Source organism: Pseudochaenichthys georgianus, unplaced genomic scaffold (genome assembly GCF_902827115.2).
Source record: "Pseudochaenichthys georgianus unplaced genomic scaffold, fPseGeo1.2 scaffold_792_arrow_ctg1, whole genome shotgun sequence".
NCBI classification, from domain to species: Eukaryota; Metazoa; Chordata; class Actinopteri; order Perciformes; family Channichthyidae; genus Pseudochaenichthys; species Pseudochaenichthys georgianus.
This window is the reverse complement of record NW_027263340.1, coordinates 22,911-43,041: the sequence shown is the minus strand read 5'-3', so window position 1 is coordinate 43,041 and position 20,131 is coordinate 22,911. Positions and strand designations below refer to the sequence as shown.

Sequence of the window (20,131 nt, the reverse complement as noted above, 5' to 3'; positions counted from 1 at the left end):
ATATACACCTGAACACCAGCAGGAGAGGACTCTTTAAAGTAGAGACACTACGTAGCGATATACACCTGAACATCAGCAGGAGAGAACTCTTTAAAGTAGAGACACTACATACTGATATACACCTGAACATCAGCAGGAGAGGACTCTTTAAAGTAGAGACACTACATACTGATATACACCTGAACATCAGCAGGAGAGGACTCTTTAAAGTAGAGACACTACATACTGATATACACCTGAACATCAGCAGGAGAGGACTCTTTAAAGTAGAGACACTACATAGCGATATACACCTGAACATCAGCAGGAGAGGACTCTTTAAAGTAGAGACACTACATACTGATATACACCTGAACATCAGCAGGAGAGGACTCTTTAAAGTAGAGACACTACGTAGCGATATACACCTGAACATCAGCAGGAGAGGACTCTTTAAAGTAGAGACACTACTACGATATACACCTGAACATCAGCAGGAGAGGACTCTTTAAAGTAGAGACACTACATACTGATATACACCTGAACATCAGCAGGAGAGGACTCTTTAAAGTAGAGACACTACATACTGATATACACCTGAACATCAGCAGGAGAGGACTCTTTAAAGTAGAGACACTTCATACTGATATACACCTGAACATCAACAGGAGAGGACTCTTTAAAGTAGAGATACTACATACTGATATACACCTGAACATCAGCAGGAGAGGACTCTTTAAAGTGGAGACACTACATACTGATATACACCTGAACATTAGCAGGAGAGGACTCTTTAAAGTAGAGACACTTCATACTGATATACACCTGAACATCAGCATGAGAGGACTCTTTAAAGTGGAGACACTACATACTGATATACACCTGAACATCAGCAGGAGAGGACTCTTTAAAGTGGAGACACTACATACTGATATACACCTGAACATCAGCAGGAGAGGACTCTTTAAAGTAGAGACACTACATACTGATATACACCTGAACATCAGCAGGAGAGGACTCTTTAAAGTAGAGACACTACATACTGACATAAACATGAACATCAGCAGAAGAGGACTCTTTAAAAGTAGAGACACTACATACTGATATACACCTGAACATCAGCAGGAGAGGACTCTTTAAAGTAGAGACACTACATACTGATATGCACCTGAACATCAGCAGGAGAGGACTCTTTAAAGTAGAGACACTACATACTGATATAAACATGAACATCAGCAGAAGAGGACTCTTTAAAGTAGAGACACTACATACTGTAGTGTCATTGTATACCAAGTGTCTAACCAAGATGGCTGATGGTGTGTGTCGTGGCTCGGTAGCTCCTGATTCAAACCACCGGCCTCGATTAAAACCTACAATATACAAGACTGTTGACGGCCTAGTTATTGTAGAGGATGAGTTACTCAACTTCCTGGCGGTTAAAATTAAAACTATGACCCAGGACGAGATAGTCCTTGTAGCCTCTAACACCTTTGAATCCGAATGGATCGAGACTTCTAAAAAGACGTTGTTTGAACTCTGTCCTGAAACCAAGCAGCGGTGTGTGACCTTTAAAGGCAACCATAAGGATGCAAACAATATCAAAAGCTGTCTAAAAGTACTAAATGAATGCGGTGAAAACATCCCCCGTTTTGTCTCCCACTACCTGGATGAGCTGCCGCCGGTTACGTTTAACAACCTGGATGTGTCCAACCTGCTGAGCAAGATGGAGCGACTGCACAGCGAGGTTTGCGCATTAAGACACGTAGTGGAAGTTCAGGCAGATATCGGTCAGAACCTGCGTGCTGTGGCTGCGACCATGGACAGCAGAGTTGCTGCCGTAGAACGCCAGTTGGAGCCGAGTCATGGTGGAGGACTGGCTGTACCAAGTGACGCTGAAACTACCTGTGGGAGCGCTCAGGGTGATGGCCAGGATGGTGCGGTGTCGGTGAAGGATGCGAGCCCCCCCGGCTCTTCTACTGATGTACATCCCAACTGTGTTGACCCGCTCGCTGCGTCAGGGACCGTGAGTGCCTGTGTGAGCCCTGGAGGAACTGCGGTAAATTCGCAGGTATGGAGTCAAGTTGTGAAACAGGGCCGAGGTCGGAGGAATAGGGCCGAGGGCCAGTCTGCCTTATCTAAACAGCTTGTTGGGAAACCTGAACGGAGGATGCCTAAGCCTATTGTTGGCACTGCTGCACAAGGGAATATAAAAGTGATCCGTACGAAGTTGGTGAGTGTTTTTGCTACCAAATTCTCGCCAGACCTTGACGCTGAGACACTGTCCGAATATCTAACTGAACAACTCGGCCGTGATGTTAACTGTCACCGTATTGACACTGCGAGCAGCAGATATAGCTCGTTTAAAGTGTGTGCTGAGTGCAATGAAGTTGCGGAGATGTTTAACCCAGAACTCTGGCCTGAAGGCTCAGTTGTGAGGCGATACTATGAACCACGTAAAGCGGAGGTGATAGGGGCTAGCAGAGCTAGACCTTTTGCTGGTGCGAGGGTACTGAATGGGGCTACGGCTGAGCTGCTTAGCTAAACGTTATGCGGGTTGGATCATTTAACTGTCGCGGGCTGCGCCTGGGCAACAGCGCTGCTGATAGGATCCGACGTGTAGTGGTGGACAACTTGCTACAAAAATGTGACATTTTATGCTTGCAAGAAACTTTCTTACCTAAGCAGGACTTGGGAAAGTTGAACTCTCTTAATGACAATTTTCACGGGGCTGGTGAGTCCACTACGGACCTATCTCTGGGAATAGTGAGAGGAAGGAGAGCAGGGGGCGTGGCTATCCTGTGGCACAAAAAGCTGGACGCTGTCATTAATGTCATCAGGCTTGAAGTTGACTGGTGTATTGCTGTACAGATCAAAATGAATAACAAGGAGTTTAGCATTCTCAATGTATATACACCATATGAGTCACAGCATAATGAAGATGAATACCTGAACAGACTTGCTTTTATACATTCTTTTATTGTTGATAATCATTCCTCCAGTGTTTATGTAGTGGGTGATATGAATGCTGACATATCAGACAAAAGGTCCTTGTTTGCTAAGCATATGCTACAGTTCTGTGATGATAACAATCTTATATTATCAAGCCAAATACTTCTGCCTACAGATAGCTATTCATATATAAGCGAGGCCTGGCATACAACTTCATGGCTTGACCATTGCATAAGCACTGCTAATGCCCATGACATTGTAAGATCAATTGAGATTGTGTATGAGGCATCAATGTCAGATCACATTCCTTTTATAATGTCACTAGATTGTGATAGTCTCCCTGAGATGTCTCAGGAGGCTAAACATGCCTGTACCACTAAAGTGGACTGGTCCAAGCTCACAAATGAGGATAGGCTATTGTACTATGGGAGAACTGATGTCCTATTAAGTGATGTATATCTACCCAAAGTGGCAACTCTGTGTGTTGATGTGGGTTGTAATGAAAGCTCTCACCGTGAAGACCTCTGTAACATGTATGATTGTATTGTGGGAGCTGTATGGGAGGCCAGTATACCGTGCTGTACCTCTAGGAAGAGACACAACGTCAAGCCAGGGTGGAATACACATGTGGCTGATCAATACGCTGAAGCCAAGAATGCTTTTGGGGCCTGGGTCCAGGCAGGAAGGCCCAGAGAGGGGCCTGTCCTGGATCTCAAAAAGCGTACACATGCTAGATATAAATATGCAGTTCGTTATGTCAACAAACACACAGAAACATTGAGAGCGGACTCGATGGCTGAAAAGCTCCTTCATAATGATGTGACTGGCTTCTGGAAGGAGGTGAGAGCTCTGAACAGGGCCAGTACGTCATTACCGTGTACCACAGAGGGAGTATCTGGAGCCGATCACATAGCTGAGGCGTGGAGGCAACATTACTCTACTACACTTAATTGTGTTAAAAGTGACCCCTACGAAGTTGGTAGTGTTGTGAAAAGTGACACAGTGGGAATCACAGCTAAAGAGGTTTATCGAGCAATTGAACAGCTAGCTGATAACAAAGCATGCGGCTCTGACCGAATCACTGCAGAGCACCTTAAACTGGCAAGCCCGAAGGTTGCAGTTCTTCTTGCCATTTGTTTTACCGGCCTCATGACTCATGGTGTGTTGCCAGACTCCATGTTGACGGTTACCTTGGTGCCTGTCGTTAAGGACAAAGCGGGCAAGGTAGGGAGCTTGGATAACTATAGACCAATTGCTCTGGCCAGTGTGTTATCCAAAGTCCTGGAAAGAATTTTGTTGGATAGACTATGTTCTTATTTATGTACCTCAGATAACCAGTTTGGCTTCAAGGCTAAGCATGGTACTGAGCTATGCATCTATGCTTTGAAGGAAATGGTAGAAACATATAGAAGACAGAATTCCACTGTTCTGATTGGTTTCATTGATGCCTCTAAGGCTTTTGACCGAGTTAACCATCATAAACTGTTTTTAAAATTGAGACAAAGGGGTGTGCCCAACAGTATAATTAGGATCCTGGCTTATTGGTATGCCAACCAGAGCATGCGGATCAAATGGGGGAATGCAGTCTCGGCGCCATTTGGTGTTGGTAATGGAGTCCGCCAGGGGGGGCTCCTCTCACCGAGCCTTTTTAATATCTATATGAATGATCTATCAGATGATTTAAGTGTCTGTAAAACAGGGTGTGTGATTGGTCATGTGATTGTAAACCATCTTATGTATGCCGATGATCTGGCAATTGTTTCTCCTAGCAGTGCTGGTTTTCAACAGTTGCTAAATGTTTGTTCTGATTACGGAGTCAAATTTGACGTTAAATACAATGCTAAGAAGAGCGCTGTAATGATCTGCAGAGCAACAGGGGATAAGAACCTTTGTTTTCCAACATTCTATCTGTCAGGACAGGTGCTGTCTGTTTGCTGTAACACGAAGTATCTGCTGTCTGTTTGCTGTAACACGAAGTATCTGCTGTCTGTTTGCTGTAACACGAAGTATCTGCTGTCTGTTTGCTGTAACACGAAGTATCTGCTGTCTGTTTGCTGTAACACTGAGTATCTGCTGTCTGTTTGCTGTAACACTGAGTATCTGCTGTCTGTTTGCTGTAACACGAAGTATCTGCTGTCTGTTTGCTGTAACACTGAGTATCTGCTGTCTGTTTGCTGTAACACTGAGTATCTGCTGTCTGTTTGCTGTAACACTGAGTATCTGCTGTCTGTTTGCTGTAACACTGAGTATCTGCTGTCTGTTGCTGTAACACTGAGTATCTGCTGTCTGTTGCTGTAACACTGAGTATCTGCTGTCTGTTTGCTGTAACACGAAGTATCTGCTGTCTGTTTGCTGTAACACTGAGTATCTGCTGTCTGTTTGCTGTAACACTGAGTATCTGCTGTCTGTTTGCTGTAACACTGAGTATCTGCTGTCTGTTTGCTGTAACACTGAGTATCTGCTGTCTGTTTGCTGTAACACTGAGTATCTGCTGTCTGTTTGCTGTAACACTGAGTATCTGCTGTCTGTTTGCTGTAACACTGAGTATCTGCTGTCTGTTTGCTGTAACACTGAGTATCTGCTGTCTGTTTGCTGTAACACTGAGTATCTGCTGTCTGTTTGCTGTAACACGGAGTATCTGCTGTCTGTTTGCTGTAACACGGAGTATCTGCTGTCTGTTTGCTGTAACACTGAGTATCTGCTGTCTGTTTGCTGTAACACGAAGTATCTGCTGTCTGTTTGCTGTAACACGAGTATCTGCTGTCTGTTTGCTGTAACACTGAGTATCTGCTGTCTGTTTGCTGTAACACTGAGTATCTGCTGTCTGTTTGCTGTAACACTGAGTATCTGCTGTCTGTTTGCTGTAACACTAAGTATCTGGGACACATCATCACAGATGAAATGGCTGATGATGATGACATGTATAGACAGCGGCGTGTCTTATATATACAAGCCAACATGTTGGCTAGAAAATTCTCTTGGTGTTCAGATAAGGTTAAGGTGAACCTCTTTAGAGCGTATTGCACTCCTCTCTATACTGCCCCCTTGTGGGTCAAGTATAAGAAGGCGAGCCTCCGGAAGCTCCAGGTTGCATATAATGACTGTTTGCGTATACTGCTTAGAAAACCAAGGTGGTGCAGTGCAAGTGAAATGTTCTGTAATGCACGAGTCAACACGTTCCATGCTCTTTTGAGAGGTCTGATGTACAAATTCATCTGTCGATTGAATGTTTCTCATAACTCTGTCATTATGCTGCTTTCAAATCCGTGTCTCAGTGCTGTACGATACCAGTCACCTCTGTGGAAACATTGGTATGGCTGCCTTTTTTTAGTTTGTATTTGAGTGTTGTATGTTTTGTAATAATGGACCAAGAGTCTCTTTAAATAAAGATGATGATGATGATGATACTGATATACACCTGAACATCAGCAGGAGAGAACTCTTTAAAGTAGAGACACTACATACTGATATACACCTGAATATCAGCAGGAGAGGACTCTTTAAAGTAGAGACACTACATACTGATATACACCTGAACATCAGCAAGAGAGGACTCTTTAAAGTAGAGACACTACATACTGATATACACCTGAACATCAGCAGGAGAGAACTCTTTAAAGTAGAGACACTACATACTGATATACACCTGAATATCAGCAGGAGAGGACTCTTTAAAGTAGAGACACTACATACTGATATACACCTGAACATCAGCAGGAGAGGACTCTTTAAAGTAGAGACACTACATACTGATATAAACATGAACATCAGCAGAAGAGGACTCTTTAAAGTAGAGACACTACATACTGATATACACCTGAACATCAGCAGGAGAGGACTCTTTAAAGTAGAGACACTACATACTGATATACACCTGAACATCAGCAGGAGAGGACTCTTTAAAGTAGAGACACTACATACTGATATACACCTGAACATCAGCAGGAGAGGACTCTTTAAAGTAGAGACACTACATACTGATATGCACCTGAACATCAGCAGGAGAGGACTCTTTAAAGTAGAGACACTACATACTGATATAAACATGAACATCAGCAGAAGAGGACTCTTTAAAGTAGAGACACTACATACTGATATACACCTGAACATCAGCAGGAGAGGACTCTTTAAAGTAGAGACACTACATACTGATATAAACATGAACATCAGCAGAAGAGGACTCTTTAAAGTAGAGACACTACATACTGATATACACCTGAACATCAGCAGGAGAGGACTCTTTAAAGTAGAGACACTACATACTGATATGCACCTGAACATCCAACCCAGTCTCACGGCATTTCGTGTTCACCAACACAATTTTTAATCTATTGATTCGTGTTCACCATCACGATTTGCCCCTTTTTTTCGTGTTGCACAGCACGATTTTAAAAGCAATGTATTTCTACTGGTAATAGGCTTGTTTGAGACACATTGCGGCTCGCCTCGAAAGTAGACGAGAGTAGCCGATCGCAGCCGGGGGAGGTGTCAAAAAGCTTGTCTTAAGTCGGACAGCTCGGACTCGGAGTCGGTTTGACTGGCTGGGTTTGCAATGGCGGAAATTCCATTTTACCCACTGTAGACAAAGGTGATCTCCATTGCTTTATATAGGTTTGTTAATTCAGTCATGATGATGAACCACACCATGGGTTCCATAATTAGAAATGCTCCTCCCTCTTAATGTTTGCAAAACTGATAGGTGGACAGGCTACAAATGATCAGTCCCTTCAGATCCGCACACATGAAGCTTCATGAGCATGAACTGAACAGACCTGCTGCCGTGTTAACTCTTTAGCTGCCACTTTAAGCTTTATGATGTGTACAACATGGATGTAATTTGATTTAATCTTGCCATTTTAAATGATGTATTCAATAAATAAGGTTAAACCAAATCATTACATTACAATAGATTTTATTTTAATGATTTGGTTTAACTTAAAGAGAAACTTTATTGTTATTGCACATATTACAGGCACTGAGACAACGAAATGCAGTTTAGCTTCTAACCAGGTGCAACAAGCAGCGAAGTGGAAAGTAATGTACACAATCTACAGAATAACATATAGAATGAATTGAATGATGAATAAACAGTGTGTATGAATACACTAGATATCAGCCTGAGAGCAGTATGAACAGTGTGTATGAATATGCTAAGATATATAAAGTATGAAAACGGTAAGCAGTATAGTATAAAATATATAGATATTAATTTCATGATGATAAACATTGTGGAACAATGATGAAAAATGGGAATGGATGTGGCGACGTAAAACTGACACAAAACAACAGCAAACTTTTGCCAGCCAATGGGAGAGCTTCATCAGCAGCACGTGGTAAAAACCACCAATGAGCGCTCAGCTCGAGATACCAGCGAGCCGTTTCCCATCAAGCATTTCGCTTCCGCAGCTCTTGGAGAGCAACTGCGCCAACTCGCCTCGCCTCGCTCTCAAGGCTGCGGGCGTCTTTGTCCCGCGAGATTTCAAAGTCTCATGTGGGCGAGCCTCCAGAGCAAGTCGGACAAGATGACTAACCATCATGCAACGCACAAGCAAGACGTTGATCGCAACTGCGCAGGTCTTGCTTGTCTCAAACAAGCCTAATGTGTTTCGTGCCTGCAGGCTGCAGCACGTCTTTTTCTCCGGTCGGGTCGTGGAAGACCGGAAGCTGTGTGGTTCATAAAAACATGTTCTTACTCAATATCAAGCCACAATTATTGCTTTTATTTTAAATCGTATAATTTCGGACTTTTGTTGTCGTCTGTGAGGAAAATAAATGGGGCTCAGAGCCTCAGGATACTGAAATCTGTATTTTTTAAATCTTTTTTTCCTTCTAATTTGTTATTCTTTTCAAAATAACACACTGTTCTTTACTCACCAATAACACACAATTATCCTTGCTTTTATTTATTGGTTTAATTCCATAATCTCGGGCTTTTTTGGCGTCCGTCAGGAACTGAATTTCAAAATAAATATAACCGGAAACAGACTAGGCATTTCGAGCGATTACCCAAGATCCTCAGCTATGGTTTTAAGATCGCTGATTGGATGTGTTAGCCGCAATGCATGCTGGGATTTGGTGTTTATATTATATGAAATCCGGAAAACATTTTAAAAGTATAAAATAATACTTAATTCCGAGTGCTCTTGCTTTTCTCTTTGAAAGTCATCACATGACGGCATTGTAATACACGGTGCGGCTGCATTACATATTACAGATCTGCCGTAGTTCTTTATTTAGAGAGCCCTGATGAGAAGACCTTTGAAATCAAATACATAGTGTTGTTTTGTCCTTTGTTTATATTTATTATGATAATTGTTGAATGCAAACTTTGTAAACAAGGTAATAAAGTATGTACTGAAGTAGCTTTAAGTCAGTGTATTGATCAGGGCAGAGCCAGGTGAGCTAAAGTCACTCAATATGAAGGTAACTAGACAAAAACAGGAGGAACAGACGAGAAATAATTCTAGTGTTGTTTTTAATTCAAATTTATTTGTATTGAATGTTGTTATTAGTTGAATTCTCAGATTAAATCTCTGGTGACTTGAAATTAAAAGTAAGAAGTTAAACGTAGACAGGAGAAACAAACGTAAAATAAATCAACGTGTCAGTATTGTTATCATTATAAAACGTTTTTTTATTGATTGACAAAACTATACTTTAACTTAACAAGTAAACAATGGACTAAACATAAATATAGAAATGTACTATTAAGTAAATATGACAAATATAAGATACATAAAAAAATGGACTATTAACCAAACATGATAAATATAACATAAATATGAAAATGAACTATTCAATAAATATGAAAAATACAACAAAAAGATGAAAGTGGATACTATAAACTAAACATGACGATATAACATAAACCTGATAACTTGTAATGACTAAATGTTCCTCTTATTTAAGGGTACTAGAAGCAAAGGAATAGTTTATTTCTTTTAAAATTAAGGTTGTTTTTTTGCCCCTAGTGGCTAAAACTGCACATCACTGTGAGTCTCTTCTGGAACCTTTGTTGATGTCTAACCAGATCTAATAACTGTTAAGTGTTTAAATATATATCCTGACTGGCTGTGAGTATATGTTGTTGCTCACTCACTTTGAGCTTTAGACTTGAAATGTTTTAATGTCTTATTATTTGTTGTTGTTGTGAGTTTGTTTTTTAAAGTTTTTTAAGTTTTTAAAGCCGATGTCAGGGCTGCCTTTGAGTCTCATGTTTTCCTTTTTAGTCATCGTTGACGTTTGGGCGGATACAAGAAAAGGAATTGATTAATCTTCTCCACCGTGGTGTTGTCCTCCTCTGCGTTGTGGGGATCGGCTCATTGGTTTGCTCAGGTGGATCCACCCTCACTTCCTGTTCCACCTCCAACTCCACCTGTACCTCCACACGCTCCTCCTTCACCACGCAGAGTGCCTTTGGTGGTTTTTTCAGCTGTTTCTTCAGCAAGGCGGCAATCTCTGCATCCTTCTCCTCCACACAACGTTCCTTCTGTTGTTCCAGTTCCTGGTTTCTCTCATGCAAAGCAACTATCTCTGCATCCTTCTCCTCCACACAACGTTCCTTCTGTTGTTCCAGTTCCTGGTTTCTCTCATGCAAAGCAACTATCTCTGCATCCTTCTCCTCCACACAACGTTCCTTCTGTTGTTGGAGTTCATGGTTTCTCTCATGCAAAACGACTATCTCAAAATGTTTCACCTCAAGAAAACGCAACTTCTCTTGTTTGAGTTCCTGGTTTGTCTTTTGCAAGGCAGCCATCTCTGCATCCTTCTCCTCAACACAGGGTTCTTTCAGTTGTTTGAGATCCTGGTTTGTCTTTCTCAAGGCGGCCATCTCTGCTTTGTCCTTCTCGTGCATCTTGAGGAGCTTTCCATATTTCATGTTCAGTTCCTCATTCTTTCCGCGCAAGACTTTCTGCTCAATTTCCAGGGCATTCATTTTCACATCGTGCCTAACTTCTGGTTCCACTTTCACCTCCACATCCTCCTTCTTGTCCACCTTCACCTCCTCCACCACACAACGTTCCTTCTCTTGTTTCAGTGTTTGGTTTTCCTTCAGAAAAGTAGCTATCTCTGCATCTTTCTCCTCAACGCAACGCAAGTTTTGTTGTTTGAGTTCCTGGTTTGTTGTTTGCAAGGCGGCCATATTTGCCTCCTCCTTAACACAACGCTCCTTCAGTTGTGTGATTTCCTGGTTTCTCTCACGCAGAGCAGCTATCTTTACAGCTTCCTCCTCAACACAACGCTCCTTCAGTTGTGTGATTTCCTGGTTTCTCTCACGCAGAGCAGCTATCTTTACAGCTTCCTCCTCAACACAACGCTCCTTCAGTTGTGTGATTTCCTGGTTTCTCTCACGCAGAGCAGCTATCTTTACAGCTTCCTCCTCAACACAACGCTCCTTCAGTTGTGTGATTTCCTGGTTTCTCTCACGCAGAGCAGCTATCTTTACAGCTTCCTCCTCAACACAACGCTCCTTTAGTTGTTTGAGTTCTTGGTTAGTCTTTTGCAAGGCGGCCATCTTTGCATCTTTCTCCTCAACACAACGCTCCTTCTCTTGTTTCAGTGTTTTGTTTTCCTTCAACAAAGCAGCCATCTCTACACCTTGCTCCTCAACACAGGGTTCTTTCAGTTGTTTGAGTTCCTGGATTGCCTTTCTCAAGGCGGCCATCTTGGCTTCAACCTTCTTGTGTGACCTCTGGAGGTTTCCGTATTTCACGTTCAGGTCCTCATTGTTGAAGCGCAAGATGTTCTGCTCAATTACCTGGGCTTTCACGTTCACATTGTGCTTAAATAGCAACGCTGATTTCTCTGTATATGCGTTGAGCATCGCTTCCTTATTTTTAGCGCCTTCAATCTCAAGCTTATCCCTTAAAGTCCTCTCCTGCTCCAGCAACAACTTCATTTCCTGATTTTCTTTTTGCAGAATCTCGAGCTTGGCTGCCAGCTCATCTCTATTGTTCATCTCCATCTCTACTGCTGTGACAAAATGACCTGTTGTTTAGCAAACTAAATGTAATTGTTCGACTGAATTAACGTCACAAAAATCCCACAAAAGTTGAGTTCACTTGTGAAGATTATCTCGCTAAAAAAACTGTAAGTATCCCTAATCTCTTCAATGATCTGACACGAGCTGGACAAATTCCTTCTGCCTTCTGCCTAATTCTCTGATGCTCTGATAATGAATTCCCCGTCACAGCCAGGTCCTGCAAACTCTTAGAATATCAATGCAGAATTCAGAATTCTACATGAAGGCAACAGATGATGTCATCATTCTGAAGGTTCCATTCCAAATAAGGAGTGAAGGACATCAGCTGACAGGAAGTAAGAATGGAACCATGCTGTTGCCTAGCAATGCAATTGTGTTTAGATAAAGACATTTCTATTTTGATATGTTTCAAATTTTTGAAATGTTTATTTCTACTCTTTTAATTTCTAATTATGTGCAATGCCTTGTTTTTATGCTGCTGCAACGCAAACATTTCCCAATTTGGGATCAATAAAGTACATCTTATCTTATGTAATAGGAACCAAAAATACAGTTACGTTGAAGTTGCACTCAATTGCATTTTGATGAAGTGCCATTTTGAATAAAACTTTTTTTTACAGGATTAATACACATTAACTTCAATGAAAACATTTCTCTACTAAAATATTTTTTTATGGTGATTAATTGTCTCTTTGTTGTAATTGTCTGTCTCTTTGTAACTGTTTTCCATCTAATTGTAGGACTCTTTAAAGTAAAGACACGACATACCGATATACAACTGAACATCGGCAGGAGAGGACTCTTTAAAGTAGAGACACTAAGTACACCTGAACATCAGCAGGAGAAGACTCTTTAAAGTAGAGACACTACATACCGATATACACCTGAACATCAGCAGGAGAGGACTCTTTAAAGTAGAGACACTACGTAGCGATATACACCTGAACATCAGCAGGAGAGGACTCTTTAAAGTAGAGACACTTCATACTGATATACACCTGAACACCAGCAGGAGAGGACTCTTTAAAGTAGAGACACTACATACTGATATACACCTGAACACCAGCAGGAGAGGACTCTTTAAAGTAGAGACACTACGTAGCGATATACACCTGAACATCAGCAGGAGAGAACTCTTTAAAGTAGAGACACTAAGTACACCTGAACATCAGCAGGAGAGGACTCTTTAAAGTGGAGACACTTCATACTGATATACACCTGAACATCAGCAGGAGAGGACTCTTTAAAGTAGAGACACTACATACTGATATAAACATGAACATCAGCAGAAGAGGACTCTTTAAAGTAGAGACACTACATACTGATATACACCTGAACATCAGCAGGAGAGGACTCTTTAAAGTAGAGACACTACATACTGATATAAACATGAACATCAGCAGAAGAGGACTCTTTAAAGTAGAGACACTACATACTGATATACACCTGAACATCAGCAGGAGAGGACTCTTTAAAGTAGAGACACTACATACTGATATGCACCTGAACATCAGCAGGAGAGGACTCTTTAAAGTAGAGACACTACATACTGATATAAACATGAACATCAGCAGAAGAGGACTCTTTAAAGTAGAGACACTACATACTGTAGTGTCATTGTATACCAAGTGTCTAACCAAGATGGCTGATGGTGTGTGTCGTGGCTCGGTAGCTCCTGATTCAAACCACCGGCCTCGATTAAAACCTACAATATACAAGACTGTTGACGGCCTAGTTATTGTAGAGGATGAGTTACTCAACTTCCTGGCGGTTAAAATTAAAACTATGACCCAGGACGAGATAGTCCTTGTAGCCTCTAACACCTTTGAATCCGAATGGATCGAGACTTCTAAAAAGACGTTGTTTGAACTCTGTCCTGAAACCAAGCAGCGGTGTGTGACCTTTAAAGGCAACCATAAGGATGCAAACAATATCAAAAGCTGTCTAAAAGTACTAAATGAATGCGGTGAAAACATCCCCCGTTTTGTCTCCCACTACCTGGATGAGCTGCCGCCGGTTACGTTTAACAACCTGGATGTGTCCAACCTGCTGAGCAAGATGGAGCGACTGCACAGCGAGGTTTGCGCATTAAGACACGTAGTGGAAGTTCAGGCAGATATCGGTCAGAACCTGCGTGCTGTGGCTGCGACCATGGACAGCAGAGTTGCTGCCGTAGAACGCCAGTTGGAGCCGAGTCATGGTGGAGGACTGGCTGTACCAAGTGACGCTGAAACTACCTGTGGGAGCGCTCAGGGTGATGGCCAGGATGGTGCGGTGTCGGTGAAGGATGCGAGCCCCCCCGGCTCTTCTACTGATGTACATCCCAACTGTGTTGACCCGCTCGCTGCGTCAGGGACCGTGAGTGCCTGTGTGAGCCCTGGAGGAACTGCGGTAAATTCGCAGGTATGGAGTCAAGTTGTGAAACAGGGCCGAGGTCGGAGGAATAGGGCCGAGGGCCAGTCTGCCTTATCTAAACAGCTTGTTGGGAAACCTGAACGGAGGATGCCTAAGCCTATTGTTGGCACTGCTGCACAAGGGAATATAAAAGTGATCCGTACGAAGTTGGTGAGTGTTTTTGCTACCAAATTCTCGCCAGACCTTGACGCTGAGACACTGTCCGAATATCTAACTGAACAACTCGGCCGTGATGTTAACTGTCACCGTATTGACACTGCGAGCAGCAGATATAGCTCGTTTAAAGTGTGTGCTGAGTGCAATGAAGTTGCGGAGATGTTTAACCCAGAACTCTGGCCTGAAGGCTCAGTTGTGAGGCGATACTATGAACCACGTAAAGCGGAGGTGATAGGGGCTAGCAGAGCTAGACCTTTTGCTGGTGCGAGGGTACTGAATGGGGCTACGGCTGAGCTGCTTAGCTAAACGTTATGCGGGTTGGATCATTTAACTGTCGCGGGCTGCGCCTGGGCAACAGCGCTGCTGATAGGATCCGACGTGTAGTGGTGGACAACTTGCTACAAAAATGTGACATTTTATGCTTGCAAGAAACTTTCTTACCTAAGCAGGACTTGGGAAAGTTGAACTCTCTTAATGACAATTTTCACGGGGCTGGTGAGTCCACTACGGACCTATCTCTGGGAATAGTGAGAGGAAGGATAGCAGGGGGCGTGGCTATCCTGTGGCACAAAAAGCTGGACGCTGTCATTAATGTCATCAGGCTTGAAGTTGACTGGTGTATTGCTGTACAGATCAAAATGAATAACAAGGAGTTTAGCATTCTCAATGTATATACACCATATGAGTCACAGCATAATGAAGATGAATACCTGAACAGACTTGCTTTTATACATTCTTTTATTGTTGATAATCATTCCTCCAGTGTTTATGTAGTGGGTGATATGAATGCTGACATATCAGACAAAAGGTCCTTGTTTGCTAAGCATATGCTACAGTTCTGTGATGATAACAATCTTATATTATCAAGCCAAATACTTCTGCCTACAGATAGCTATTCATATATAAGCGAGGCCTGGCATACAACTTCATGGCTTGACCATTGCATAAGCACTGCTAATGCCCATGACATTGTAAGATCAATTGAGATTGTGTATGAGGCATCAATGTCAGATCACATTCCTTTTATAATGTCACTAGATTGTGATAGTCTCCCTGAGATGTCTCAGGAGGCTAAACATGCCTGTACCACTAAAGTGGACTGGTCCAAGCTCACAAATGAGGATAGGCTATTGTACTATGGGAGAACTGATGTCCTATTAAGTGATGTATATCTACCCAAAGTGGCAACTCTGTGTGTTGATGTGGGTTGTAATGAAAGCTCTCACCGTGAAGACCTCTGTAACATGTATGATTGTATTGTGGGAGCTGTATGGGAGGCCAGTATACCGTGCTGTACCTCTAGGAAGAGACACAACGTCAAGCCAGGGTGGAATACACATGTGGCTGATCAATACGCTGAAGCCAAGAATGCTTTTGGGGCCTGGGTCCAGGCAGGAAGGCCCAGAGAGGGGCCTGTCCTGGATCTCAAAAAGCGTACACATGCTAGATATAAATATGCAGTTCGTTATGTCAACAAACACACAGAAACATTGAGAGCGGACTCGATGGCTGAAAAGCTCCTTCATAATGATGTGACTGGCTTCTGGAAGGAGGTGAGAGCTCTGAACAGGGCCAGTACGTCATTACCGTGTACCACAGAGGGAGTATCTGGAGCCGATCACATAGCTGAGGCGTGGAGGCAACATTACTCTACTACACTTAATTGTGTTAAAAGTGACCCCTACGAAGTTGGTAGTGTTGTGAAAAGTGACACAGTGGGAATCACAGCTAAAGAGGTTTATCGAGCAATTGAACAGCTAGCTGATAACAAAGCATGCGGCTCTGACCGAATCACTGCAGAGCACCTTAAACTGGCAAGCCCGAAGGTTGCAGTTCTTCTTGCCATTTGTTTTACCGGCCTCATGACTCATGGTGTGTTGCCAGACTCCATGTTGACGGTTACCTTGGTCCCTGTCGTTAAGGACAAAGCGGGCAAGGTAGGGAGCTTGGATAACTATAGACCAATTGCTCTGGCCAGTGTGTTATCCAAAGTCCTGGAAAGAATTTTGTTGGATAGACTATGTTCTTATTTATGTACCTCAGATAACCAGTTTGGCTTCAAGGCTAAGCATGGTACTGAGCTATGCATCTATGCTTTGAAGGAAATGGTAGAAACATATAGAAGACAGAATTCCACTGTTCTGATTGGTTTCATTGATGCCTCTAAGGCTTTTGACCGAGTTAACCATCATAAACTGTTTTTAAAATTGAGACAAAGGGGTGTGCCCAACAGTATAATTAGGATCCTGGCTTATTGGTATGCCAACCAGAGCATGCGGATCAAATGGGGGAATGCAGTCTCGGCGCCATTTGGTGTTGGTAATGGAGTCCGCCAGGGGGGGCTCCTCTCACCGAGCCTTTTTAATATCTATATGAATGATCTATCAGATGATTTAAGTGTCTGTAAAACAGGGTGTGTGATTGGTCATGTGATTGTAAACCATCTTATGTATGCCGATGATCTGGCAATTGTTTCTCCTAGCAGTGCTGGTTTTCAACAGTTGCTAAATGTTTGTTCTGATTACGGAGTCAAATTTGACGTTAAATACAATGCTAAGAAGAGCGCTGTAATGATCTGCAGAGCAACAGGGGATAAGAACCTTTGTTTTCCAACATTCTATCTGTCAGGACAGGTGCTGTCTGTTTGCTGTAACACGAAGTATCTGCTGTCTGTTTGCTGTAACACGAAGTATCTGCTGTCTGTTTGCTGTAACACGGAGTATCTGCTGTCTGTTTGCTGTAACACTGAGTATCTGCTGTCTGTTTGCTGTAACACGAAGTATCTGCTGTCTGTTTGCTGTAACACGAAGTATCTGCTGTCTGTTTGCTGTAACACGAAGTATCTGCTGTCTGTTTGCTGTAACACGAAGTATCTGCTGTCTGTTTGCTGTAACACTGAGTATCTGCTGTCTGTTTGCTGTAACACGAAGTATCTGCTGTCTGTTTGCTGTAACACTGAGTATCTGCTGTCTGTTTGCTGTAACACGAAGTATCTGCTGTCTGTTTGCTGTAACACGAAGTATCTGCTGTCTGTTTGCTGTAACACGAAGTATCTGCTGTCTGTTTGCTGTAACACTGAGTATCTGCTGTCTGTTTGCTGTAACACTGAAGTATCTGCTGTCTGTTTGCTGTAACACGAAGTATCTGCTGTCTGTTTGCTGTAACACGAAGTATCTGCTGTCTGTTTGCTGTAACACGAAGTATCTGCTGTCTGTTTGCTGTAACACGGAGTATCTGCTGTCTGTTTGCTGTAACACGAAGTATCTGCTGTCTGTTTGCTGTAACACGAAGTATCTGCTGTCTGTTTGCTGTAACACGAAGTATCTGCTGTCTGTTTGCTGTAACACTGAGTATCTGCTGTCTGTTTGCTGTAACACTGAGTATCTGCTGTCTGTTTGCTGTAACACGAAGTATCTGCTGTCTGTTTGCTGTAACACGAAGTATCTGCTGTCTGTTTGCTGTAACACGAAGTATCTGCTGTCTGTTTGCTGTAACACGGAGTATCTGCTGTCTGTTTGCTGTAACACGAAGTATCTGCTGTCTGTTTGCTGTAACACGAAGTATCTGCTGTCTGTTTGCTGTAACACGAAGTATCTGCTGTCTGTTTGCTGTAACACTGAGTATCTGCTGTCTGTTTGCTGTAACACTGAGTATCTGCTGTCTGTTTGCTGTAACACTGAGTATCTGCTGTCTGTTTGCTGTAACACTGAGTATCTGCTGTCTGTTTGCTGTAACACTGAGTATCTGCTGTCTGTTTGCTGTAACACTGAGTATCTGCTGTCTGTTTGCTGTAACACTGAGTATCTGCTGTCTGTTTGCTGTAACACTGAGTATCTGCTGTCTGTTTGCTGTAACACTGAGTATCTGCTGTCTGTTTGCTGTAACACTGAGTATCTGCTGTCTGTTTGCTGTAACACGAAGTATCTGCTGTCTGTTTGCTGTAACACGAAGTATCTGCTGTCTGTTTGCTGTAACACTGAGTATCTGCTGTCTGTTTTGCTGTAACACTGAGTATCTGCTGTCTGTTGGCTGTAACACGAAGTATCTGCTGTCCTGTTTGCTGTAACACGAAGTATCTGCTGTCTGTTTGCTGTAACACGGAGTATCTGCTGTCTGTTTGCTGTAACACGAAGTATCTGCTGTCTGTTTGCTGTAACACGAAGTATCTGCTGTCTGTTTGCTGTAACACGAAGTATCTGCTGTCTGTTTGCTGTAACACGAAGTATCTGCTGTCTGTTTGCTGTAACACGAAGTATCTGCTGTCTGTTTGCTGTAACACTGAGTATCTGCTGTCTGTTTGCTGTAACACTGAGTATCTGCTGTCTGTTTGCTGTAACACGAAGTATCTGCTGTCTGTTTGCTGTAACACGGAGTATCTGCTGTCTGTTTGCTGTAACACTGAGTATCTGCTGTCTGTTTGCTGTAACACTGAGTATCTGCTGTCTGTTTGCTGTAACACTAAGTACCTGCTGTCTGTTTGCTGTAACACTGAGTATCTGCTGTCTGTTTGCTGTAACACGAAGTATCTGCTGTCTGTTTGCTGTAACACGAAGTATCTGCTGTCTGTTTGCTGTAACACTGAGTATCTGCTGTCTGTTTGCTGTAACACTGAGTATCTGCTGTCTGTTTGCTGTAACACTGAGTATCTGCTGTCTGTTTGCTGTAACACTGAGTATCTGCTGTCTGTTTGCTGTAACACTGAGTATCTGCTGTCTGTTTGCTGTAACACGAAGTATCTGCTGTCTGTTTGCTGTAACACTGAGTATCTGCTGTCTGTTTGCTGTAACACTGAGTATCTGCTGTCTGTTTGCTGTAACACGAAGTATCTGCTGTCTGTTTGCTGTAACACTGAGTATCTGCTGTCTGTTTGCTGTAACACGAAGTATCTGCTGTCTGTTTGCTGTAACACTGAGTATCTGCTGTCTGTTTGCTGTAACACTGAGTATCTGCTGTCTGTTTGCTGTAACACGAAGTATCTGCTGTCTGTTTGCTGTAACACTGAGTATCTGCTGTCTGTTTGCTGTAACACTGAGTACCTGCTGTCTGTTTGCTGTAACACGAAGTATCTGCTGTCTGTTTGCTGTAACACTGAGTATCTGCTGTCTGTTTGCTGTAACACTGAGTATCTGCTGTCTGTTTGCTGTAACACTGAGTATCTGCTGTCTGTTTGCTGTAACACTGAGTATCTGCTGTCTGTTTGCTGTAACACTGAGTATCTGGGACACATCATCACAGATGAAATGGCTGATGATGATGACATGTATAGACAGCGGCGTGTCTTATATATACAAGCCAACATGTTGGCTAGAAAATTCTCTTGGTGTTCAGATAAGGTTAAGGTGAACCTCTTTAGAGCGTATTGCACTCCTCTCTATACTGCCCCCTTGTGGGTCAAGTATAAGAAGGCGAGCCTCCGGAAGCTCCAGGTTGCATATAATGACTGTTTGCGTATACTGCTTAGAAAACCAAGGTGGTGCAGTGCAAGTGAAATGTTCTGTAATGCACGAGTCAACACGTTCCATGCTCTTTTGAGAGGTCTGATGTACAAATTCATCTGTCGATTGAATGTTTCTCATAACTCTGTCATTATGCTGCTTTCAAATCCGTGTCTCAGTGCTGTACGATACCAGTCACCTCTGTGGAAACATT

General features: G+C 42.7%; 1 protein-coding gene across 1 annotated transcript; it reads right to left on the bottom strand.

Annotated features, from left to right (window-relative positions):
- Positions 1 to 9,538: 9,538 nt before the first annotated feature.
- Positions 9,539 to 12,530, bottom strand: LOC139433637 (trichohyalin-like). The gene has a single exon (XM_071202726.1). It carries the CDS (start codon positions 11,891 to 11,893, stop codon positions 10,154 to 10,156), a length of 1,740 nt encoding a protein of 579 aa, XP_071058827.1. The 5' UTR covers positions 11,894 to 12,530; the 3' UTR covers positions 9,539 to 10,153.
- Between the last annotated feature and the right edge of the window lie 7,601 nt (positions 12,531 to 20,131).

Bases quoted from the DNA above. Each gene is read 5' to 3' on its own strand.
- LOC139433637 (XM_071202726.1), bottom strand. From the start codon at position 11,893: ATGGAGATGAACAATAGAGATGAGCTGGCAGCCAAGCTCGAGATTCTG.